The sequence below is a fragment of the Arachis ipaensis genome, chromosome B9 (genome assembly GCF_059453495.1).
Source record: "Arachis ipaensis isolate K30076 ecotype BB chromosome B9, ASM5945349v1, whole genome shotgun sequence".
Taxonomy (NCBI): Eukaryota; Viridiplantae; Streptophyta; class Magnoliopsida; order Fabales; family Fabaceae; genus Arachis; species Arachis ipaensis.
In genome coordinates this window covers 760,713-786,339 of record NC_142444.1, presented here as the reverse complement: position 1 = coordinate 786,339, position 25,627 = coordinate 760,713, and the positions used below count along the sequence as shown (strand labels likewise).

General features: G+C 30.9%; 3 protein-coding genes and 2 long non-coding RNA genes across 5 annotated transcripts; 1 reads left to right on the top strand and 4 right to left on the bottom strand.

Annotated features, from left to right (window-relative positions):
• Positions 1 to 656: 656 nt before the first annotated feature.
• On the bottom strand, positions 657 to 1,772 carry LOC107644998 (uncharacterized). Its single transcript, XR_001621428.3, has 2 exons — positions 1,492 to 1,772; positions 657 to 1,085 (listed from the first exon to the last, which is right to left on the bottom strand). It is a non-coding gene; the product is annotated as an uncharacterized LOC107644998 (long non-coding RNA).
• A 175-nt stretch (positions 1,773 to 1,947) lies between these two features.
• LOC107644991 (protein MITOFERRINLIKE 1, chloroplastic) lies at positions 1,948 to 3,515 on the top strand. Its single transcript, XM_016348984.3, has one exon. The coding sequence runs from the start codon at positions 2,055 to 2,057 to the stop codon at positions 3,192 to 3,194; it is 1,140 nt and encodes a 379-aa protein (XP_016204470.1). The 5' UTR covers positions 1,948 to 2,054; the 3' UTR covers positions 3,195 to 3,515.
• Positions 3,516 to 5,893: 2,378 nt separating this feature from the next.
• On the bottom strand, positions 5,894 to 10,852 carry LOC107641579 (uncharacterized). Its single transcript, XR_015899849.1, has 4 exons — positions 10,400 to 10,852; positions 8,523 to 9,201; positions 6,413 to 7,744; positions 5,894 to 6,306 (listed from the first exon to the last, which is right to left on the bottom strand). It is a non-coding gene; the product is annotated as an uncharacterized LOC107641579 (long non-coding RNA).
• Positions 10,853 to 14,312: 3,460 nt separating this feature from the next.
• LOC107644992 (putative oxidoreductase At4g09670) lies at positions 14,313 to 16,680 on the bottom strand. The gene is made up of 3 exons (XM_016348985.3): positions 16,403 to 16,680; positions 15,647 to 15,937; positions 14,313 to 15,140 (listed from the first exon to the last, which is right to left on the bottom strand). The coding sequence occupies exons 1-3, from the start codon at positions 16,577 to 16,579 to the stop codon at positions 14,520 to 14,522; spliced, it is 1,089 nt and encodes a 362-aa protein (XP_016204471.1). The 5' UTR covers positions 16,580 to 16,680; the 3' UTR covers positions 14,313 to 14,519.
• A 4,146-nt stretch (positions 16,681 to 20,826) lies between these two features.
• On the bottom strand, positions 20,827 to 24,681 carry LOC107641581 (putative oxidoreductase At4g09670). The gene is made up of 4 exons (XM_088499629.1): positions 24,418 to 24,681; positions 23,575 to 23,865; positions 22,821 to 22,877; positions 20,827 to 21,620 (listed from the first exon to the last, which is right to left on the bottom strand). Exons 1-4 carry the CDS (start codon positions 24,592 to 24,594, stop codon positions 21,063 to 21,065), a joined length of 1,083 nt encoding a protein of 360 aa, XP_088355755.1. The 5' UTR covers positions 24,595 to 24,681; the 3' UTR covers positions 20,827 to 21,062.
• Positions 24,682 to 25,627: the final 946 nt, after the last annotated feature.

Genomic DNA, 25,627 nt, shown 5'->3' with positions numbered 1-25,627 from the left:
GGGGTGCTTTATGCACTTGTGATGAAACAATAGAACGTTAAATATTCTATGCAATTAAAATTATATACAATTTTGTATAAGTATTATTTAATACATACTAACACAAAATATAAATTAAAATTATATAAAGTTAAACATATAAATATACATTAAAATATAATAGTTGATTTTTGGTGTGTAAAATATTTTCATATTTGTAGAATGAAAATTTAAAAATTACCTTAATAATAAGAGATAGTATGATATTTATAAAAGCAAAATATTTTTGACAACTAAACGTAAATGGAAAAATACGCATATCATTTCTGTTATAAAAGTTAGGAAACATTTCAAGTGCACCGGGGAGTACCAGTGCACCAGTTGTTTTAACCGTTGATTTCAATTAATATATATATGCACTTGTTTTAACCGTTGATTTTAATTAATATATATTATATATATTTTTTATAATTCAGATCAACGTTTAAAACAACTGGAATACCGGTACTCCCAGTGCACCTGAAATGTTTCCTAAAAGTTATTCTATTTATGTATCTTGGGTCTCTACTTTCTAACAATTGATACACTACTATAATACATCATACATCATCCAAAATAAGATGTGTTTGAAAGACGAGGGAGAGGAGAGGGAGGGAGAGAGCAAAGGAAAAAAAAATATGGCTTCATGTTCCAACTTGTGGACTAACTTCAATTCTCTTTGTGCATCTAATTGACTACAAAATAGGGTCAGGGATAATCAAGAAAGTGCTGCTTAATTATTTTTGTTTGGCTAATGCAGTAGATAAGCAAGCACACCATTATTTTCCACTTAGTTTTTTTCCCACTAACTACTAATGTCTGCTGTGGTTCCATTTCCTCTATTCTTATCAGTTATCACCACTAGTGCCTGCTCTGTTTCCGTTTCCACAGATTCTGCCAACACAGTAGCCGGTGGTTCCTTTTTCTCTCGTGGTGCCACCACCGTTGCCTGCTGTTGTTCCTCCTCAATTACTTGTTCTTCTCTCTTTTCTAGTTGTTGCACAACATGTTGCTTTAAATATCTAAACAATATCAGTTGTTTTCTGATGATTTATCTGCTATAATAACTGAAAGTAGTTAAAATCAGAACTCAATAATAAGAATTCAAGATTCAACAACAACAAAATTCAAGTAAAACAAGATGCAGCTTAGCAAAATTCAACTGAAAAATTTAATAAATAAATGAATTCAGTTAAATGCAACAGAAAAGATTCAATCATACAGATTAGTAACTCAGAAGAAAAATTCGATACAGCACAAGTACAACAGATTGGATTTATAAATCAATCTCAACAGCATTAATTCAATATCAATAAACTGAATTCAAATAAAAATTCAGTAAATTAATAACTCAAAACTTAACAGAATCATCAATAATACACCATAAGCATATTCAGAATAAACCACAGAAGAAAACAATATAGCACAAATACAACAGATTGAACTTTGAAGAGGATAAAGGGGAGGTCTTACCTGAACTGCTGCAAGAAGCTCACCCTCTCACTAATTCAATCTTCCTTCTTAATTGTTGTGAATTTGCTTGTTTTATTGATGGTTGAATTATTCACTCTATACCTTATACTTCCCCTAATTCAATATAATTGTTGAGTTTGCCTGCATGTATATGATATCAGTTTATTTATATTTATTATTTTATTATAAAACGGTTTTTTCGGTTTCATTACGGTCAAATCGGTTAAATTTATAAACCAATAAACCAATAGCTAGAACGGTTTGATGACCGATTCGGTTTTCAGAACCTTGGAAATTTGTCTTCAAAATTAAAATTTTACTAGTAAATACAATATTGAGTTTTGGTTCTCAAATATTATTTAAAACTTATACTTGTCATTTTTCATCATAAAAAATATTAAATATATATATTATTTTTAATATATATTTTATATTTTAAGATACGTATGTTAAGTGTTTACCGATAATTTTGATTTTGCGCTTTTATTTTTTAGCTCCGCTGTCACTGACTGTGTTTAACGCGCAAGGCAAGAGTGGCCGAAGCTCACGCCAGATTCTCTTCAATGGAGGCCAGGATCTCATCCTCTCTTGGCCTCCCTTCTCCCAATCCCAATCCCCACCGCCACCCCACTGATTTCCCCTCCATCCTCAATCACTTCGCCGCCACCGCTACAAACCCTCCTTTCGCTTCTACCACCGCCACCGCCACATACCCCACCGCTCACAGCCCACAATGGATCCGGCCCACTTCAAAGCCCGCCCCAAAGCCCCAAACTTTGCTCAAAAACCTCACCGTCGTCGAGCGTGCACTAATCGGCGCAGCCGGTGGCGGAATCGCCGGCGCCTTCACCTACGTCTGCCTCCACCCGCTCGACACAATCAAGACCAAGATGCAGACCAAAGGAGCATCCCAACTTTACAAGAATGCCCTTGACGCGGTCGTGAAGACCTTCCAGCAAAAGGGTATTCTCGGATTTTACAGTGGCGTATCTGCGGTTATTGTTGGATCCACCGCTTCTTCTGCAGTGTATTTCGGAACCTGCGAGTTCGGTAAGTCATTTCTATCCAAAATTGAAGGGTTCCCTTCTGTGTTGATTCCACCTAGTGCTGGTGCAATGGGGAATATTATGTCTTCTGCTATAATGGTACCTAAGGAATTGATTACTCAGAGAATGCAAGCTGGTGCAAAGGGAAGATCTTGGCAGGTTTTGGTGAAGATTTTAGAAAAGGATGGGTTTTTAGGGTTATATGCTGGTTACTCTGCTACATTGCTGAGGAATTTACCTGCTGGGGTTTTGAGTTATTCATCATTTGAGTACTTGAAAGCTGCGGTTTTGAACACTACTAAGAAGTCTCACTTGGAACCTGTTCAGAGTGTGCTTTGTGGCGCACTTGCCGGCGCAATTTCGGCTTCTATAACCACTCCTTTGGATGTGGTGAAGACAAGGCTGATGACTCAGGTTCACGGAGATGCTGTGAACAAGGCTGCTGCTGTTGTGTATGGCGGGGTTTCGGCGACAGTGAAGCAGATATTAAAGGAGGAAGGGTGGGTTGGACTTACCCGTGGAATGGGGCCTAGAGTTCTTCATAGTGCTTGCTTTTCAGCATTGGGTTACTTTGCATTTGAAACTGCTAGGCTCACTATACTGCAACAATATCTGAGGCAAAAGGAGTTGAGTGAAGTGCCTGCTTCTCCTAGCTGAGGCTCATGAGTTTATTGCCGCCTTGTCGGTATTTCGGATTCTCTTTGGTTCTCTCTTGCTTAGTTTTGCTTGTTAGGATATTGGTTACCCCTGTTTTGTTTGATATCTGTGCAATTGACATAAGTAGTTGCTTCAGTTAAATACATTAGGAAGTTAGTTATCCTGTGGCTAAATGCTAGCATAGTTAATATGGTGCTTCAAGCATGTTTTTATCATGAACTCATGATACCTCACTAGGCTATATGCAAGAAATTTGTTGTAATGCTTTCAATTTGAAATTATCTTGCCAATTTTCGGCATAGTTTTCACTTTCCAACTCAACTTATGCTTGGTGTAATAGGATCTATGAATGGTTTTGTTCTGTTGTCGTTCAAGATCATGTTCCTCTTTCACAATTGCGGTTTGGTTAATTCAGACGAGTGAGCAACCTTGTTAGTAGCTGATTCTGGTGCTGAAAAGATAAGATTTCAGAATTAGAGCTTGTTAAAAGTGGCTGAAAGGGATATTAGAGAGTGTAGTTAGTTGAGGTGTTAGTTAAGCTGTTAAGAACCAATGTAAAAGTTTGTTATGATGTTAGAGAGTTAGTTACTCTGTTAGCTTAGTCAGCAGCTTATAAGTGAAGAAGATAACAGAAGCCAAACTTGAATTTAAGTACAGTACGGGAACTAGAAGATAAGAAAAAAAATGTGGAGTGATAAATTCAAATTGAGTTATTATTGCATCATCTATCAATCTATTTTTAAAATAAAGTTCTAGTATGGTAATACGCTTGATCAAGTATATTTATAAAGATATTTGAAGAGGAATAGATTATTCTGAACAAAAAAATTATAAAAAATTTTGAGGCACGTTTGCCCGGACCAGAAGTGGTCCGGGACTGATCTGGAAAAAGAAAACGAAACCTGGGAGAGTAACTAAATCAAGACCGGGTCATAGTTCGGGTCACTCGAACTTGGCTCGGTGATTCATAGAGGTGTTCAGATCCAAATCAGTCTAAAAAACCGCAAATCCGAACCAATCCAAACCGAAAATGAAAATAAACCGCTCAATTTTGGATGATTTTTAGATGTTGGATCGGTTTTTATGCGGTTTAGTTCGGTTTGCGATTCTAATTTTCACAACCGAACCGCAGATCAGTATATCTCTATATATAATAGTAGAACAGTAGATAATACTTTACATGATAAGTATTATAGCTATATGTTTGACAAGTATTTATTCTGAAAAAATGACCGAGTTTATTCCCAATGAATGAGAAGTGTTGTGTTCAACAATTCTTTCCTTGGCTCTACTAGGGTATTGGCTGCTCATATGATCCAATGTATGTATATCAATTATGTTATCTTGTTTATATGTGCTAGACCATTTTTTTTCATGTCAAAAACATAAATAAATTTTTATATACATATTCAATATTAGTTTGCAAGTTAAGTAATATACATTGTGCATTTATTCTTTAACAAAAAATCAAAATATTTTTTCCTTTTCCAACCATTTTCGTTCCCAAAAAACACATTCTTCAGTATGGATACCTCATGACAGGTTTCAATACATAATATATGGATATGAGTTTATTACGACTTCATTATTATCTTAAATAAAAAAAATAAGCATTGTTCTGTGGTCAACGATAAACCCATCAATTAAAAATTTTATTTTTGATCAAATGACTATTTTTGTGTACTCTTTCACAGTTTAAGACAAAATTGTAGTTAAATTTATTTCTTGAGAACCTTAAATTCTATTCACATAAAATTTCAATAACATGTATTAACCTTTTTTTTTTTTATCTTATACTTACCATATTGATGTAATAATCATTGTTTTTTAATTCCAACTGCACTTTGAATCACACAAAATGCCGCAAAAATTATGCATATCAGTTTATGTTCTCAAGTTCTTAGGATCCACTTTTTTTCTATTGTAAAAATTGTTTTTCATCCCATATAGACCAACAAATTTGTTTTCATATATATGCTAAAAAAAAGATATAATTATTTTCCCACATGCACACATCTTTTGTCACAATTCTTTTATGACAATTTTATACTATGACATGACTACACAAAATAATAAATACATATGCTTTAGAAATATTGAATTATATTTAAGATATATTAAACTAAGGGTTAATAGTCAAATTAGTTCTTGAAAGATAAGACATTCTTTAAATTTATCTCTAAAAGATTTTTTCAATTAAATTTATCTTCAAAGATTACAAATCAATCATGTCCTTCAGTTATTCCATTTACAATTTTCGTCAACAATTGATAATGTAAAATGTTATCTGATAGCTTATATGATACATAACATGTTCAATTAGACATTGACTAAATATGTTTACGAAAATCTATCAATTTAGTCACTAGATCATATTGAGAATAGAATTTTTATAATTGAAAAAAATAGACATATCATGTATTATATATATTATCAATTAATGTTTTACATCAATCTTTAAAAAAATTGTTAATGAAATGATTGGAAGACAAATATAATTAATTCATAATCTTTAAAAAATCAATTTAATTAAAAAAATCGTTCAAAAATAAATTTGAATAATATATTATCTTCTAGAAACTAATTTAACTATTAATCCACTAAACTAATCATAAAATATTTTATTTAATTGCTTCAACTGCAATTCTAAATAAAACTTAGTATGCGATAAAATTAAAAGTTATTGTAACTCCTTTCACTTCTTAAAATACTAATTATAAACTAAAACTAAGAATTCCTTTGAAACTTCCATCAGTTGAGATATTAATTAATGCTAAAATAATAGTTACAAATATAATTTCCAAAACCCTAAACCCTAAACCCTAGACCTTCACTACTATCATTAAAGACCAAAAGCACTAAAATAATAGTTACAAATATAATTTCCAGTATTTCAAATGTTCTTATAAAGACCTTGTCAAGTTATACGGCAAATTCTGAAAATGCTCTACAAGGTAAAAAAATGTCCAAACAGGCAATGAAATTAAATCGACTAAAATATTCTCTTGACGAGCTTTCCTTGACATGCCACCTCATACACGAGACATGAAAATCCAGGTCACAGACCCTCGAGCACCTTGTTTATAAGATCACAACGTTCCTTGGTACTACTCTGGTATCATGGAAAATCATACAAATGTTGTTAAAATAAAATTTAATTTAAAAAAGGAAAATATATATAAAAAAAAACCAACAATAAAAGAATTAAAAGATCCAACCTGAGGGTCTTTGGCTCCATGCACCCAGACATTCCTGCAAAACTTAACCCTAGCGGCATTGGAGTCGTATTAATATGTCTAGTAAAAGCATATTAAAGCAAGAAGAACTAGTTGGAGGGATGTATTCTCCCTCCCATTCAGGACTTAAGATCAACAGTTTAGATATTTCTGTTACCAGAATTATGACAACAATATTCACAATTTACATGACAGAAAGGATTACGGCAGACTTAAAAAGGCTTCGCGGGGTTTTGTAGTAAGACTGATGAAACTTTATGAATCAAGACAAACACATGGTAATATAACCGATTTCAACCTATTAACAAGGAACGGTGAGAGGTATTTGGGCGGAAGCATTGGATCAGCTCTTTCAAAAACCGTTATCAGAGGTGAACGGGGTTCAGTGGTAGTCCCTAATCCTTACACAGAAGATATACTTAATCTTGCAGGAGTGCTCGCCAGTTGCTTGGACCATAACTTTCTTCTTAAACTTAAATTGTTTATCAGATTATTTGAACTACCACCAAACATTGTAAGTTTGTTCGATCTTGTTCGGTCTGTTTTTTCTTTTAAAACACTTTATATAAGATACCTAGTAGTTACACTAGAAATATTAAAGCACCTACATCAAATTTTTTAAAAGAAAAAAAAGACCGAACAAGATCGAACAAACTTACAATGTTTGGTGGTAGTTCAAATAATCGGTAAACAATTTAAGTTCAAGAAGAAAGTTATGGTCCAAGCAACTGGCGAGTACTCCTGCAAGATTAAGTATATCTTCCGTGTAAGGACTACGGACTACCACTGAACCCCGGGTTCACCTCTGATAACGGTTTTTGAAAGAGCTAATCCGATGCTTCCGCCCAAATACCCCTCACCTTTCCTTGTTACTAGGTTGAAATCGGTTATATTACCATGGGTTTGTCTTGATTCATGAAGTTTTATCAGTCCTACTACAAAACCCCGCGAAGCCTTTTTAAGTCCGTCGAAATCCCTTCTGTCATGTAAATTGTGAATATTGTTGTCATAATTCTGGTAACAGAAATATCTAAACTGTTGATCTTAAGCCCTGAATGAGAGGGAGAATACATCCCTCCAAACTTCTGGATGCCAATTCAAAACGTTCCTGCATGCATCCCATTAGATCGTCATCGTTGTTAGGAACTCTAACCGCCTTGCATGTTGTTTTAAGATTTGAAGAGCTGATGACGGCATCAAAAATGTGTATTTTCACATTTTTCTTGGGCCCACCATTAACTAGGTAATTAAGAGTATAATCTCCGATTTGTTTGTCCAATATTAAATTTGAAATTTCTTCTGCAATCATGGTTACTAAACACAAAATATAACTCAGCAAACTTCAATAAATAAATTCAGTACAATGCATTAGAGAAGACTCAATCATACAAATAAAAACTCATGCTTTCATATTGAACAAATAAAAGCTCAATTAGCAAAATATATACTTTCATATTGTATTTTTAAATGCTTTCATTCAAGCGCAAGTCAATTTGAGATACATAAAATTGTTAAATAGGGATGGACCACTGCTTATTTGATTGAGTCCGTAGCATACATACACCAGAAGCATCAAATTTAACAATAGCATAATATCCATGAAAACAGTATTTAGACATGTTTTGTTCTAACAATATATACAAGCCCCCCTTTTTATGTTTTCTATAAAGCAAAACTGTATTCCTTATAACTCAACACAACAATACACACTCTTTAACTCCCCCTTCTTTTCTTTAACAAACTTAAAAAGCCCCATTCATAAATCATCATTTACTTAGGAGAACAGATTGCACATTCAACAGAAAAAGAAAAGATAACACTAATATAAATACAATCAAGAGAAATAAAAAAGGAAAAAAAAATCAAAGGTAGAAAAAAAGATCATAAGAACAGATTTCAAATGATAAAAAATCATAACAGATAAAAAATCTTATAACCCTAACATACCCAGAACATATTGCACAAATTTGGAATCCTTAAAAAATTATAAGAACAGCTTACACAAATATAACTCATAAGAACAAATAAAAAATCATAATAACCCCAACATACACAGAACATATTGCACAAATTTGGAATCTTAAAAGCTCACCTGGAACACGGGGAAGAAGCAGTGATTGCGGCGGAGGAAGGGAGTCATCAGAAAGCAACTCAGCCACCGACGAAAGGAGGAGTATGCGGAGGACTGTCAGCAGAAGCACAGCAGCAACGACGCCACGACAAATCAAGCTCGACGAGGACCAAGCACAGCAGCGATACTGAAGAAGACAGCTCGAACGGCCTTCAACCAGGCAGTGGAACAGAGATGGCGCCGACGGCACAGTGGCTGCGCGACGGAGGCTTCCACGTTCGCACGGTGGCTGCGCGATGGAGGGGAAGTGAGGGAGCAGGCGGTGCCTCTTCGAAGCTGGAAGTTTCGACGGCGGCAGTAGCAGGCGGTGGCTGGACGCAAGTGAGGGAGGACCAGGAGCTCTGGACTGAGTGCAAGAGACAGAGAGAGGCTAGCGCGTTCTGGTTCTGGAGGCTAGGGCTGGACTCGAGAGTGAAAGTTGGAGTAGACGCAAGGTTCTGAAAACCGGACCGGTCATCAAACCGTTTTAATCACTGGTTCACTGATTCATTGGTCCAACCAGTCCAACCGATGGTTCAACCGGAAAAACCGTTTTAGAACAGCAACGCGAGATAGAGATGGAGAGGGAAGATTGTTGGCTATTTGTCCATAGTTGATTCCAAAATCAGAACCACTTGTCTGTATAAAACTATAAATGTCTCTGAGAAAAACACAGTTTTGAAATATCAGAAAAATAAAATGCTTAAATTCCTATGCTGAATAAGAAGAATAAGTACACAACCAAATTGATAGAATCATAAAACTAAAATGAATAATATATAAATTAATTAATGGTTTTTGATTCCTCTGAGGATGCAATGTAGTTTCTCTTTCATTCCATGAAGCTAAGAAGGAATAACATTCTGATCACTAAACAACTAGACTAGAATGTTCCATTAGCAAGAAAACATAGACAGAAACAGAATAAGATTACCCCATATAACAAAATCAGCTTTTTTCATCAACTTTGTGTGGAATCAAAAGAGAATCATGCAGAAGTATACAAGTTACACACCAGAAATAGTGAGAAGCAGCATAAGCAGTTTGAAGTAGGAGGAATAATAACACATACAAATATGCATTGAAAAAGTACAAAATTTCAATAAACATTACTAAACAGAGGCAAGAAAGAACCATCATCATTCAGCAACAAACATTACAAACAGTAACAAGTAATCACACTATTACCAAATTCAAAAAGAATGAAAACCAGATAACCCCAATCATAAACACCATTACCAAATTAAATAAAAAATCAACCAAAAATCACCTTGCAAATCAAAAACTCAATCTGTTGAACTCAATAATTACATCAGTTATCCAACTAAATAATTGCATCACAGTTATCATAAACTGATTTCAAAGCCTAGAAGCAGAGTGAAATTAAAAACATGAAGCATATAATAAATCAAAAGATCACCAATTGCAAATTTTTTAATAAGAACAGAAGTTAAGAACAATGAAAAATGAAAAAAGATTCAACAGTTTTCAACCCAATTTTAATAAAGCTCATCACAATGATTAACAACAACAAAAAGTACTGAAGGGACAGTGAATCAGTAACACACAGTGCAAATTTAAAATTTAAAAGTTATCAATTTAAAATTTATCATCAAATACAATCAGTGAGCAAAACCAATCAACCAAGCACTGACTGAGTATTCTGTTCTGATTCTGTGACTGGGAAGCAACAAATTCAAGTTACAGCAACAAATTTAACAAATCAAGTAAAGTCCCGATTTACAGCAACATTTAGATTAGCAACAAGGCAAATTTGATTAGCAATTCAGCATGCAAAAATACAGGGAGAAGGGAAATCTAAAAAGAGAGAACAGGGAAGCGATGGTGCAGGGACTCACCAACGGTCGACGGCGAGTCGGCAACCACCCCACGGAAGGCGATGAAGCAAGAGACAACCGCACGAGTTGCTTCTGCCGCCGGCGACGAGACAGACGAACCACGAGATGCCAGTGACTGAGACGAGACTCGAGTGAGACTGGGAGGCAGAATCGAGCAGAGACAACCACGGACGACGAGCAGCAACCAACACGCACAGCTCGAGCACTCACTGGTGGAGGGAGGCGCGAGCAGCCGAGCACAGAGGAGAACGGCGAGATGCGAGCACCCGACGTGGAGGATCCGGCGAGAGGCCCGAGAGCACGAAGACGGAAGTTCTTGAGTGCGATGGACGGCGGCGGCAGTCTCTCACTCCGACAGACGGCGACAACTATGGGTGGAGGCTAGGGTTTGCTTTCTTTGGTGGAGGCTAGGGTTTGCTGAAGGAAGGAGTTGGAGAAGGGGGGAATGGGGGATAACGCGTGCAACTTTTTCCCTTTCAAGGAAGGAAACGAGGTCGTTTTCTGTAAACCGGCCGGGTTCCGGTCCGGTCCGGTCTGACCTGCCGGTAACCGGCCGGTTCAGCAGTTTTTGAGCGGTTTTTTATTTTGCGGTTTTGCACATTGGATCGGACCGTTTTCTTTGTCGGTTCTCGGTTTAACTGGTTCGATTGGCCGGTCTTATCCGGTTTTCAAAACATTGAGTAGACGAGGAGTGAAGGAGTTAGGGTTCATTGATTCAAAATCAACAAATTAGATTTATACCTAGGGTTAGCGAAAGACAGAGAAGAATGCAGAGCTGGCGGCGACAGGGACAGAGGCTGGCAAGAGACAAGCAGTGGTTGGCTTCGCGAACGGAAAGCTGGCAGAAAGGAACTTGCAACGGTGAGTGACTTCCACGGAACTTGCGACGGCGGCGGTGGCTGGACGGAGGTTGCGCCGGAAGCTCGAGGTGGAGACTGGAGACGTGGGAACTGAGAGCGAGAGGTGAGAGTGGAGGGTTGCAGGCTCGAGAGTGGGTCTGTGGGTGTCTGGGTGAACTGGTGAAGACTAAGGTTCCTTTCAGAAGGCCAAAACGCAGCGTTTTTGGAAATTTTCAAAAACCGACCGAGTCACAGTTCGGTTCGACCTACTGATTCACATTCATTAAGAAAATAAAATAAATTAACAAGATTTATGAATTTAACAAGACCTACCGGTTCGACCTACAAAATTAACATTCATTAAGAAAATAAATTTATTTATGCCTATTTTCTAATTATAAATAATAACAAGACTTATGAATTTAATAAAAAATAAAATAAATGAATTTAATTTGAATTATTCTCTTATTGTTTTCTATATCTAGAAATCAGAATGTGTTTTATGTATTTTGTTAATAGTTCTTAAAGAAGTTACTATTTTATTTATTAATATTTTAAATTTTTTATAATATTTTCATAAAACTTGATTAATAAGTTCTTCTTCACCATGTGTTTGTTGAATTTTTTAACAAAAATATATCTTAATTTTTGTCTTTCATCTTTTATATTTATTTATTATACTAATTTTTTTACAATATATTTTTATGAACTATATACATTGTTTTCTGTCTTTTTTTTTTTTACTTTTTTAATTATTTATTACCTTATTTTTAATTATTTATTTTACTTTCACTCCTCGTATGTTTATCGTATTTTACTTCATCTTAGTTTTAATTTTATAGATAACTTTCAATTATATAAAATTCGATAGTTTCTTTCAAAACACGCTCAAATATATTATCTATTATATACAATCATTAGGATAAACAAATAAATATAAATTGAATATATAATTTAATTTTAATTTCTCTATAATTTATTTAAAGGTAAAAATGTCTCTATAACCACTAACATCGCCAATATCAAAAGTATAAGTCTTTATAAAATAAAAAATATATATAATTTTAAAGTTATTAATCATATATATATAAAATAAATAATATATATAATTTGAGTCTTCTATCTTTGATAAAAATATATATATATATATATATATATATTAATAACTGATTTTAATAATTAATCTTTATCAATAGCATTTTTGCTATAAAAAATGAAAAAACCATTATCCCTAAAGAAGTTTAAAGAGTAAAGTATCGTTTTTGTTCTCAACGTTTGGGGTAAATTATATTTGTGTTCCTAACGTTTAAATCGTCCTATTTGTATGCCTAATGTTTGTAAAAGTGATTCAATGTTATCCTCCCGTCAATTACACATCATGAGCGCTTTAGTTTGAGTTTTAAAAACTTTTTCTTGAAGTTAGAATATAAATGTTTGGGATAGAATCGATGATCTACTTCAAAAAATAGATCATCAAATGTTGAAACTAATTCCTACAACATTTATATAATTTACTTTTCTAAGGACATAATTGAATCTAAACACAAATAGTGGATATAATATTAAAATCGACTACATCCAAGTGAGATCTAATTGAGAATGAATACATCAAAATGAGAATAATTGAAAAATATAATCTGATTTGTTAGTATAATTGATAGTAGGATAATATTGAATCACTTTTATAAACATTAAGGATACAAATAGGACGATTTAAACGTTAGAAACACAAATAGGACTTACCCTAAATATTGGGACAAAAACAATACTTTACTCAAGTTAAATTAACCCCAACCTGCTACATGTTAGACGAAGCCACGCGTCGCAACATATTGACTGCCGCGGCAAATCCATACGTATGGATGTTTCCTCCAGTCTATATAGAGAATTTGCCTTGATTATAATAATATAGTATTCTCATTTGCATGTCTAATACAGTATTTTTATATTTGTGATAATAGAAGATTTTACACTATTGCTCTAAAGTCTAAACCTGTATATAAAATATAAGCACTCCATAATCATGGATATAACTTGGTTTATTTGGTATAGATTTTTCATAGATTATTAATTTCTACTTCATGTTAGGCTTACCATGTCCATCATATTTTTCTCTTCTCACATATACAAATAATAACTTAGTCTAAGATGTCCAAAAATATCAGATTTTAAATTGGCGATAATAATGATTACATCATGATTTGCTCGAAGTTTGACTAAACTAAGTTCAACTTTTAGTAGTAGTACTATTTGTTTTATGACCCAAAAGAACAAGGCTATAATCCAAAAAAAAAAAAAAATCCATCAAATATAAATTTGTCCCAAACCAATACCTATGGCCCAAAATATCCAATTCTCATCCGTATGTAAAAAATCATTTTTTTTTTATAAATGTCTCATTAAATTAAATATTTTTAATTTTAATTTTTATAAATTTATTTAAAATTCTTATTAACTTAAATATAAGAAAGTCTTTATAAATATTTTCACCATTATTCGGAACTAACGTAAAGACACGTTCAAAATCTTTACAGCCACTTTTGACTTTTTATTCTCAAACTCAAAATATCTTATAATTTGTTTCAAGAATACGTTTCAAAACAAATATTTTCTCTCATAAATATAAAATATATTTACCGAATATTTCGATTCAATCTCAAATTTTAAAATTAACTGAAAAAATTCACTCATGCAAGACTTTTCATATATATTTTATATGATCATTATTTCATAATAGTTAGAAAGAACACGCAGCCGGCCAATGAGTAATAGCTCAAATGGCATAGATTTCCCATACTCAATTAAGAGGTTGCGGGTTCGAGTCTCATATCTTTCCAAATTTTTACGCCAATAAGTTATAGCTCAAATGACATAGACTCCCCATATTCAATTAAGAAGTCGCGGATTCAAGTCACATATCCCCATACTCAATTAAGAAGTTGCGGGTTCGAGTCACGTATCTTTCCAAATTTCTCAATGAGTAATAGTTCAAATGGTATAGTCTCCCCATACTCAATTAAGAAGTTGCGGGTTCGAACTCCTATCTTTGGTAAAAAAAAAAAAACACACAACCAAAACAACTCAACATACATCATTATTTTCACATAGAAAGGTCAACAACATAACTGTGATGATATTGCCACGTAGCTGAATATAGTGCCAGACGGCTAAGAACAAAACCCCCTGATGAAATTAAAAAGTTAACAACATATATAATTATTGAGACATTAATTAACTTATCAAAATATACGACACCACCACTTCAAATAAATTAACTAAAGTTAACCCTTAATTTCCACAGGCTCAAGGCCATTGTCAATTGAAGTCTTGACAGCATCTATGACCAATTGTGTTTTCCTACTAATTACTGGCCACGTGTCCTCCGGTTTTGAGTTATTGTACTTAATTGCCCCTACCAAGCGTGCAAATTCCTTCACCATATGTACCTCTTGAGGGAGATCATTGTAAACTACATTATCACTTGGATTTGGAGCCCAACCTATAGAAAGTTCCACCCAATTAGAGTTTGAGCTTGTTGAAAACTTGGCCTCTTTCTCTTGATTAGGAATAACATAATCATGAACGCGTAATGACCCTTTTGTCCCCATTACAATAATATCCATAGACATATCCGTAAGAAAGGAACAATAGAATGTTGCTACTTTGTCATCTTCCCAAGATAAAGAAGCCCCACAAGCTAGAATGACACCGCCATCATTGTATGTGGGTTTGTGCAATGCTCTTGCTGATTTAGGTAACTCATAATTTGAAGCCCATAAAATTGCTCTCACACAATACCAACCAGTGTCACCAAGTGCTCCAAGAGCATCAAGTTCTGGCTTCACACGAATATCATTCTCTAGAAAATAAGGACTAACTCCATAGGAAAAAGTTGCATGTACCTGTTATTAATTAGTTGATGATAGTTACAAATAAATGATGACAAAATTGTATAATAATAATAATTTTTACTGACATTACATAATGTAATATTTGCATCCATTCAACAATATGTGCATCTATAAGAAAAAAAAAAACAATATATGCAATCAAATTCTTTTATCTAAATCAAAATATATGTTATTTCTTAATATTGTATTAGAGGAATATTAAAAAGCTAATCTGAATTTATTATTTTTGGCTAATGGTTAGTAATCAATATTTAAAAAAAAATAAATTAAAAATGTGTTAATTAAAAATAATAAATTCTCTTGCTCATGCTTGAGCATTTCTCGTTATATATATATTACTATTGCAATAGTAAGTTTCTTTCAACCTTTCGCTTTATAGAAGAGGTAAACTGATTAAAAAAATTAATTGTGCAATATTATCATCAATATAATCAATATATATATACCCATGAAATTAAAGATATATATATTTGTGAATATTAATAATGAATATATACCGATTGAAGGCGTCCAAACTGTTGAGGATCTGAGAGGAAGTGAAACATTTGAGTGGTCCTAGGGTGGTGCATCCACATGGTAGCATCCATGTATTGCAAACCGTTGGATTCACACGCCTCCAAAATCTTGTGAAGATCATGAACGTTGAGAGCCACAGGCTTCTCAAGCAGCAAGTGCTTCTTCTTCTGAGCAGCAAGCACAGCCCACTGCACGTGCAAGCTTGTTGGAAGTGGCACGTACACAGCATCAACTTCAGGGTCATCTATAACACCTTCGTATGAACCATAAACCTTTATGCCACAATATGTTTCAAAAATTAAAGTCATCATCGTTAATTAATTATAATCATCTCAAACAAATTCTAAATTAATATATGTGTTATATTGAAATTTTGGTACATTTAATGATTTTGTTACTATATATAGTTTATAACATAGAGTAAGTATTGTAAGAAAAATATTTAATAACAAAAAAAAAATTAATGAAATGTTTTAAACTTATTATAAGTTGTTTTTATGTGGATATATATATGTAGACATATTAAGAGTTAAGACCTTAGCATGGGGTTCAAATGAGTTATAGTTCAAATGGCATAGACTCCCCATACTCAATTAAGAGGTTGCGGGTTCGAGTCACATATCTTTCTAAATTTTAGTCAATGAGTTATAGCTCAAATGACATAGTCTCTCCATACTCAATTAAGAGGTTACGGGTTCGACTCTCCTATATTTGGTTAAAAAAAAAAAAAAAAAGACCTTAGCATGGGGTGGGAAGCCGTTGGAGGCAGCGAACTTGGTGGCCTTGTCAAGAGAGCGGCTTCCGACGGCATAGAGGGTGGCGTTGGGGGAGAGAGTTATGGCCCTTGAGACCTTCCTTGCTATCTCAGCACACCCAAGTATCCCAAATCGTATTGGTGGTGCGTCTTCGGCCATGGTTGGATAGTGTTTGTTTTAGTTTTAGGCCTTTGGGTATGGTTCTTTTTGTAGTATTAAGGTTGCTTTGCTTTATAACGTGGTTGATGCCCCCCTTTGTGAACAAGTCAATATATATATATATATATATAGAGGAGTATTAGGGGCAGCAACTTTTGTGTTTTGTAACTATCAATTAACCATCAATAATGTTTTTAATGGTGTGAGATTACATTTAATGGTAGAGATCATTCATTTTTCTTTTGATAGTTATGTGCTGGTCATAAAACACAAAAATTATTGAACCATATGGACTTTCTCATATATATATATATATATATATATATATATATATATATTATATAAGAGAAATGCCTTAAAAAGTAGAATTCCTTAAAAAAAAAGTAAAAGAAAAGACTTTCATTACTCTATATATATAATAAGATGCACCATGCATTTATATCTTGGAGAGAAGTAATATACTTATGTGAAAAACAAGTGTATGTTGTATCCAAACTTAATTAGTTTCAAATGTACTGTGTGTGGATTTAACGTTATAGTTAATATATAATTATCAAATATTTGTCACCATAATTAATTAATATCATTTTATAAATATTAAAAAATGTTTAAAATAATAGAAAATTAATTCAAAGTAACTTAAATATATTACCTATTTTATATTTTTAATTATTAGTTATCTTATTTCATATTTTTTATTTATTACTAAAATAATTTAATAATATCAAATGTAATAAGTATATCACTATAAATATTAAAAATATTAAATTATAAATATTAAATTAAATAAAAAGTAACTTTGAGTTATTGTATATTTAATATTAATTATTTAGTAAAAATTCAAGTACAGTCAATTTTTTGTAATGCTAACTATTAAAAATTGTTAAATAAAAATTTAGTTAAATCAATTAAATTATTTAAAAATTTTTAACTATTAATTTCATGTGAAGTTAACTGTATCTTAATTTTTATTTAATTACCTATATTAAGCAGTGATTGTGTAAGTTGACAAGTCACTACTCACTACTGAAAAAACGGACAGACAAAGTAGCCGGCAGCTTTGCCATGACCACTTTTATTTTAACTTCGGTTTCTCTTGTTGTGAGTGATAAAAACCTTTTAGTATAAAATGTCTCATGATTAAGATCAATTTGTCTTGATAAATTATTGAGAAAATTTCATTTCTCTATTTTGACAGAGGCTAAAATGACATTTTTTTATTTGTAAAAAATATATATATATTTTTTGTTATAATTTTAAAAAAATCTTTTTTTAATTTATTTTAAATTTTTTGTGTTAACTAATGTTAATTTTATCTATTTTTCAAGAAAAAATAAATTATTTTTTATAAAAATATTTTTTTATTATTAAATTTTGTTTACCAAAATATCTTTTGATAAATTATTTTTTATTGATTAAATTATATTTTTATTAAATTATATTTTTAAAAATTAATAATTAAATTTTTCTTTTCAAAAAAACTATTCAATAATTTTTTAATTATTAAATTATGATTTTACCAAAATTTTGGTTAACAATTATTTTTGTATTTTATTATTAATATTTTAATATCAATATATATTATTTTAACATTAAAAAAAAATCTTGGTAAGATTATTTTCTGATATCAATATATATTAATTGTTATACAGATTAACAGTGGTAAAAAAATTTTATTTAATGTTAAAATAATATATATTGATACCAGAAAATTAATAGTAAAACAAAAAAATAATTTTTAACAAAAATTTTGATAAAATTATAATTTAATAATTAAAAAATTATTAAAGAATTTTAAAATAAAAATAATTTAATCATTAATTTTTTTTAAAATATAATTTAATCAATAAAAATAATTTATTAAAGAGTATTTTTGTAAGCAAAATTTAATGATAAAAAATAAAATTTTTTTAAAGGATATTTTTATAAAAATTAATTTATTTTTTTGAAAGATTGATAAAGTTAATATTAGTTAATATAAAAAAATTAAAAATAAAATTTTTTAAAAAATTATAAGGGAAAAGAATATATATTTTACAAATAAAGAAGACAGTCATTTTAATATCTATCAAAAGAGGAGAGTGGAACTTTTTTTAAATTATTTATATTTGGGTTTGTCATGCTCATGCATATATGATGTGTTCAATAACTAGATGTTTTTGATAAGCTAAATTATGTAATAATTAAGGGAGCCACTCAGATAAAGACGGCTAAAACGTTTTTTTTTAAAGATGTTTTTCAATAATTAAAATTTAACATATATAATCAATTGAATCATATTATTTTTGTCAAAATTAGGTTAGACAAATTGATTTAACCAAAAAAATGGCGGTGAATCAAATATTGAATTGATCTAAATTAATATTATTTTTTTATAAAAATGACTACAATACTCTTATTATAGAGAATGATTAAAATACTCTTATTATATATATATATATATTAATTTTAAAAATTCTAAATCCTAACCCTACGATAGAAAAATAAAGGACTAAAATTTAGGATTCTCAAAATTAATATATATAATAGAAATATTTTAGTCATTTTATATAATAGGGTACTGTAGTCATTTTCTATAAAAGATAATATTAATTTAGATCAGTTCAAGATTTGATTCACTATTTTTCGGTCAGATCAATTTATCTAACCTAATTTTGACAAAAAATAACACGATTTAATCGATTATATGTATTAAATTTTAATTATTAAAAAATATATTTATAAAAAGACGCCAGCATCTGAGTGCATCCCCCAGAAATGGAAAAAGAATTTCAACACAATCTATCTCTTCCTCCTTCGTCACAATAATTCACAACAGACCTAACATGAAAAAATGAGATTACAACATAGACTTAATCACATCCCAAATTTCATATTAAAATAATCCTGTGGCTGCTGCAATAATTGTGACTTGTATGTGAACCATGAATTAAAAGCGAGTTTGGATTGCTAGACCAACTTAAATAAATTGCTTTTTGATTCTAACGTACAAAAGTCTAAAGATGCAAATCATATTTGCTGGTGGGTAGGCATAATAATAATGTATGAGATATACTTTAATTTTTCCTCAAATTGAAATAAGATAAGGTGCCTTTCTGGAATATACAAATAAAGGAAAAGACAAGAAGATACTTACTCATTATGAGTGATACCCCCTGAATATGACAATTACTATCGGCTATTGAGGCATGATTTGATCCTGAATTTGGGCAGGTAAATCTTAAGGCCATTATTGTTGTAAATTGAAGCCTTAAACTCTCAACCGATCATATCTGACCACATGTGTTTTCCTTCTAATTATGGTTAGCCACTTATCCTCACAAGACCTTTCTATAGTTTGTGTTCCCAAATTTTCTTTTATCATGTCACCGCTATTGATATTGAAATCTTGAATTCTGTGCTTTCATGTGACTCTACACTCTTAAAAATAAAAGACCATTGGTAATAAGGATTTTGTTGCATATTTCAGGACTTTGTGTTTTGTTGTAATTGTAACAGGCCGAGAAAAAAGGTAGTGTTTTCATTTAGTTATCTTATGTGTACATAATAAAATTTTAATTTACAATAAATTAATCTTTAGCCTATCAAACTAAAAAAATTATAAAAAACAAAAAAAAATCTAAAAAATATAGAAATCTTTTTGATTTAACAACCCAAAAGAAAATTTTTATTATTTATTCTCGCGTGTGAACACTTCTAATACTTATGGGGTGAAACTTGTGACCTAACTTCAGTCTTCAGCTATCCTAACTAGATTAACTAGACTAGGCAGCCGAGGTCTTGGATCAATGGCACACACAGGTTCGAAATTAATGTGAAGGTACGTTCAAAACCTTTAGGGCCATTTTCAACCTCTTATTTCAGGTTCAAAATATCTTATAATTTATTTTAAGTACGTCTCAAAACAAATATTTTCTCTCATAAATATAAAATATATTCACCGAATATTTTGATTCAATCTTAAATTTAAAATTAACTGAAAAAATTCACTCGTGCAAGATTTTTCATATATATTTTCTAAGATCATTATTCCATAATAGCTAGAAATTCTTTTTACAGGAAGAACAAACAGCCAAAACAACTCAACATCATTATTTTCACATAGAAAGGTCAACAAGTCAACAACATAACTGTGATGATATTGCCACGTAGCTGAATATAGTGCCAGACGGCTAAGAACAAAACCCCCTGATGAAATTGAAAAGTTAACAACATATATAATTAGGAAAAGTATATGGAACCAAAAGGTGATCAGCCAAAAAATAAACAAAACCGTTTAATTAGAATCACTTTTTGAATAATATGTTTAAAAACTGTTTCTGAGATCACGGAGCACAAACCAAAACCCGCATTTTTCATGGAGCCCAAACACATTTTGACTGATATGCTTTTGTTTCCTAGTTGTTCTCATATAATTATTGAGACATTAATTAACTTATCTAATATACGACACCACCACTTCAATCAAATAAATTAACTAAAGTTAACCCTTAATTTCAACAGGCTCAAGGCCATTGTCAATTGAAGTCTTCACAGCATCTATGACCAATTGTGTTTTCCTACTAATTACTGGCCACGTGTCCTCCGGTTTTGAGTTATTGTACTTAATTGCCCCTACCAAGCGTGCAAATTCCTTCACCATATGTACCTCTTGAGGGAGATCATTGTAAAATACATTATCACTTGGATTTGGAGCCCAACCTATAGAAAGTTCCACCCAATTAGAGTTTGAGCTTGTTGAAAACTTGGCCTCTTTCTCTTGATTAGGGATAATATAATCATGAACGCGCAATGACCCTTTTGTCCCCATTACAATAATATCCATAGACACATTCGTAAGAAAGGAACAATAGAATGTTGCTACTTTGTCATCTTCCCAAGATAGAGAAGCAGCACAAGCTAGAATGACACCGGCATCATTGTATGTGGGTTTGTGCAATGCTGTTGCTGATTTAGGTAACTCATACTTTGAAGCCCATAAAATTGCTCTCACACAATACCAACCAGTGTCACCAAGTGCTCCAAGAGCATCAAGGTCTGGCTTCACACCAGGCACGGACCCAGTAAGCACCATCAGGGGGCACTTGCCCCCACTGGATTTTCATTTTTTTAAAAAAAAAAGAAATAGTTATATATAATATATTTCTATTTCAAATTTTAAATGATCACGCTATAAATAAATTGAATTTAATTGACTAAAGTTTTAAATTTATTTTTTATTTTTTTATTATTTTGACTATTATTTAATCTAATTAAATTTAGTTTTTGTATCGTCATTTCTTTATTTTCTTAAATCTTTTTTTATTTTTATATTTTTAACATACTTTTTCTATTCCTTGTCTTGTAGTCATTTTCTATTCATCAAAAGGTAAATTTCAAATTCTCCATATTTTTTTTATATAACTTTCTATGACTCTATATATCTTCCAATTTCATTGTTTTTCTTTTCGATATTTTTAATTACAAATTTTAATTCAAATAATTATAATTTAGGTATTAATCTAATATTTATTCTCTTCATGACTTTATATATTTTATTTTATTTTTAATTTATTCATCTTTATTATTTTTTTTTATCTTTTGTTCTATTATATGTACCTGTGTAGGCTGTGTTGCATATAAAATTTTAAAATAAATTAATTAATTTACTAATTTAGAATATATTTTTTATTTTTAAAAATAGTAATGACAAAATATTTTAATTACAATACATAATTAAATAGATGAACAAAATCTTTCATCTAACATTATATCAAAATTAAATTAAAAAATATATAATAAATTTAATTTTTTTAAAGAAAGAAAGAACAAAATTGTAAATTAAGGTTCTATTATTTTATATAAACATACTTTTATATACAGATTTAATTTTTCTAGTATTTATATATAATTTTAGTTTTAAATTATAAATACTAGTATATCATTAGTTGTTATTGTGCTAATTAAATCAGTCTTTTAGTATTAAATGTATATAAAAAAATTAGTTAAGATAACAAATTATCTATAATTTAATTAAAATATTTTAAGTTAAAGTTTTAAAATATATATATATATATATATATATATATATATATTTTATAAATTAATTATATATAATGAATAGTATTTTAAGAAAAAATATATTCATTAATTTTTTTAATTTTTATATCTTCATATAATTAATAATGTTCAACAAAATTTATTCTAGTATATATATTTTTGCCCGCACTCCTAAAATTTTCTGGATCCGTCACTGCTTCACACGAATATCGTTCTCTAGAAAATAAGGACTAGCTGTATAGGTAGAAGTTGCATGTACCTGTTTAGTCGATGTGTTACAAACAAATGATGACAAAAATTGTATAATTGGTAAAGTTTAAAAGACTAGGAATATGTCTAATCTTAAGGTGAAAATTTACATGCATATAATTGAAAATCGTTAAATAATTTGACAGATTTAACTAAATTATCATCTAACGATTCTCAGTTATTAATTTTACATGAAGTTGACTGCACCTGAGTTTCTACCTTTATATAAATTTAAAGAAAAGTATAAGGTACTAATATACTATCTGTCAATTTATTATTAATAATAATTAATTATTATATTTTAAATACATGTATTAAGAGATACATCTCCAAAAATACTTTTATTAAATACAGCAATAAAAAATTATTTTTATTAGACATATCCACAAAAACACTTCTATTAAATACAACCCATAAATAAGAGTTGACAAAAATTAGTAAAAATTTTTGTTGGTAGCGTAATAGAATTGTAAACTTAAAAAGTTAGAAGTTTTTTTTTTTTTTTTTTACCAAAGATAGGAGACTCGAACCCACAATCTCTTAATTGAGTATGGGAGACTCATTGGCTAAAAAGTTAGAAGTTAAAAAATTTAAAAATTTAAATTATATATAATAAAATAATATATTTTTGTATAAATATTTTTATATATATATATCAGCATGAAATTAAAGATATATGTTTATGAATATTAATAATGAATATATACCGATTGAAGGTGACCGAACTGTTGAGGATCTGAGAGGAAGTGAAACATTTGAGTGGTCCTAGGGTGGTGCATCCACATGGTAGCATCCATGTATTGCAAACCGTTGGATTCACACGCCTCCAAAATCTTGTGAAGATCATGAACGTTGAGAGCCACAGGCTTCTCAAGCAGCAAGTGCTTCTTCTTCTGAGCAGCAAGCACAGCCCACTGCACGTGCAAGCTTGTTGGAAGTGGCACGTACACAGCATCAACTTCAGGGTCTTCTATAACACCTTCGTATGAACCATAAACCTTTATGCCACAATATGTTTCAAAAATTAAAGTCATCATCGGTAATTAATTATAATCATCTCAAACAAATTCTAAATTAATATGTGTTATATTGAAATTTTGGTACATTTAATAATTTTGTTACTATATATAGTTTATAACATAGACTCCTTATACTCAATTAAGAGGTTGCAGGTTCGAGTCTCTTATCTTTCTAAATTTTTTGCCAATGAGTAATAGCTTAAATGGCATAGTCTCCCCATACTCAATTAAGAGGTTGCGGGTTTGAGTCTCCTATCTTTTCAAATTTTTTGCCAATGAATAATAGTTCAAATGGCATAGTCTCCCAATACTCAATTAAGAGATTGTGGGTTCGAGTCTCCTATCTTTGGTAAAAAAAAAAAACATAGAGTTAACGAAAATATTTAATAACAAAAAAAATTTAATAAAAAATAATCAAAATTTATCTTATTTAATATTTATTAATTATCATTACAAAATTAATGAAATGATTTAAACTTGTATAAGTTGTTTTGATGTGGATATATATGTAGACATATTAAGAGTTAAGACCTTAGCATGGGGTGGGAAGCCGTTGGAGGCAGCGAACTTGGTGGCCTTGTCGAGAGAGCGGCTTCCGACGGCATAGAGGGTGGTGTTGGGGGAGAGGGTTATGGCCCTTGACACCTTCCTTGCGACCTCAGCACACCCAAGTATCCCAAATCGTATTGGTGGTGCATCTTCTGCCATGGCTGGATTTGGAGGAGTAGTTGTGTTAGTTTTATGTTTAGCCTTTTAGGCCTCAAGTATGGTTCTTTTTGTATTATTAGGGTTCTTTTGTTTGATATATAACGTGGTTGATGGCCCTCTTTGTGAACAAGTTAATAGAATAAATATTACAGCATTGATATTTTGTGATTTATAATTATCAATTAATTATCATTAGTATTTTTTAATAATGTGAAAAACAAGTGTATGTTGTATTCAATAGTCGTGAGAAATGAACTAAAAGTGAGTTTGGATTATGGTTGGCCACTTGTCCTCACAAGACCTTTCTATATTCTATATTTTTGTTTTCTCTGTTCCCAAATTTTCCCTTATCATGTCACCGCTATTGACATTGAAATCTTGAATTGTGTACTTTCATGTGACTCAACAGTTTAAGAATAAAATATCATTGGTAATTGTCTCATATGTATGTCTAATATAGTAATTTTATATTTGTGATAATAGAGGATTTTACACTCTATTACTCTAAGTCTAAACCTGTGTATAAAATATAAGCATTCTAATATTCCATAATCATGGATATAACCTGGTTTGGTATAAGATTTTTCGTAGATTAATCTCTACTTGATGTTGGGCTTATGAGGCCCATCATGTTTTTCTCTTCTCACTGATACCAATAGTAACTTAGTCTAAGATGTCCAAACATACAAAACACTTGATTATTGGTATTTATGACGAGAAAGAAATGTTTTCTTGAAAAAAAGAGAAAGAGGTGGGCCAGAAGAATGAATCGAAATGTTAAAGTTTCATACTTTCATTGAAAAGTCATATGATCATCCCGTTTCAATATAAAAAAAAAAAAGTCATACTTTTGAAAAAATTTTGTGGAAATAATTAATACTAAAATATTATCAATATACTAAAAATTAATTATCATATTGTATATAAATATATATAATTTAGCTAATTTTAATATATATTTTTAATCTTAATATATATTTTATATAAGTAGTTGATATTTTTTGTACACGTAACATAATTACAATTTATAACA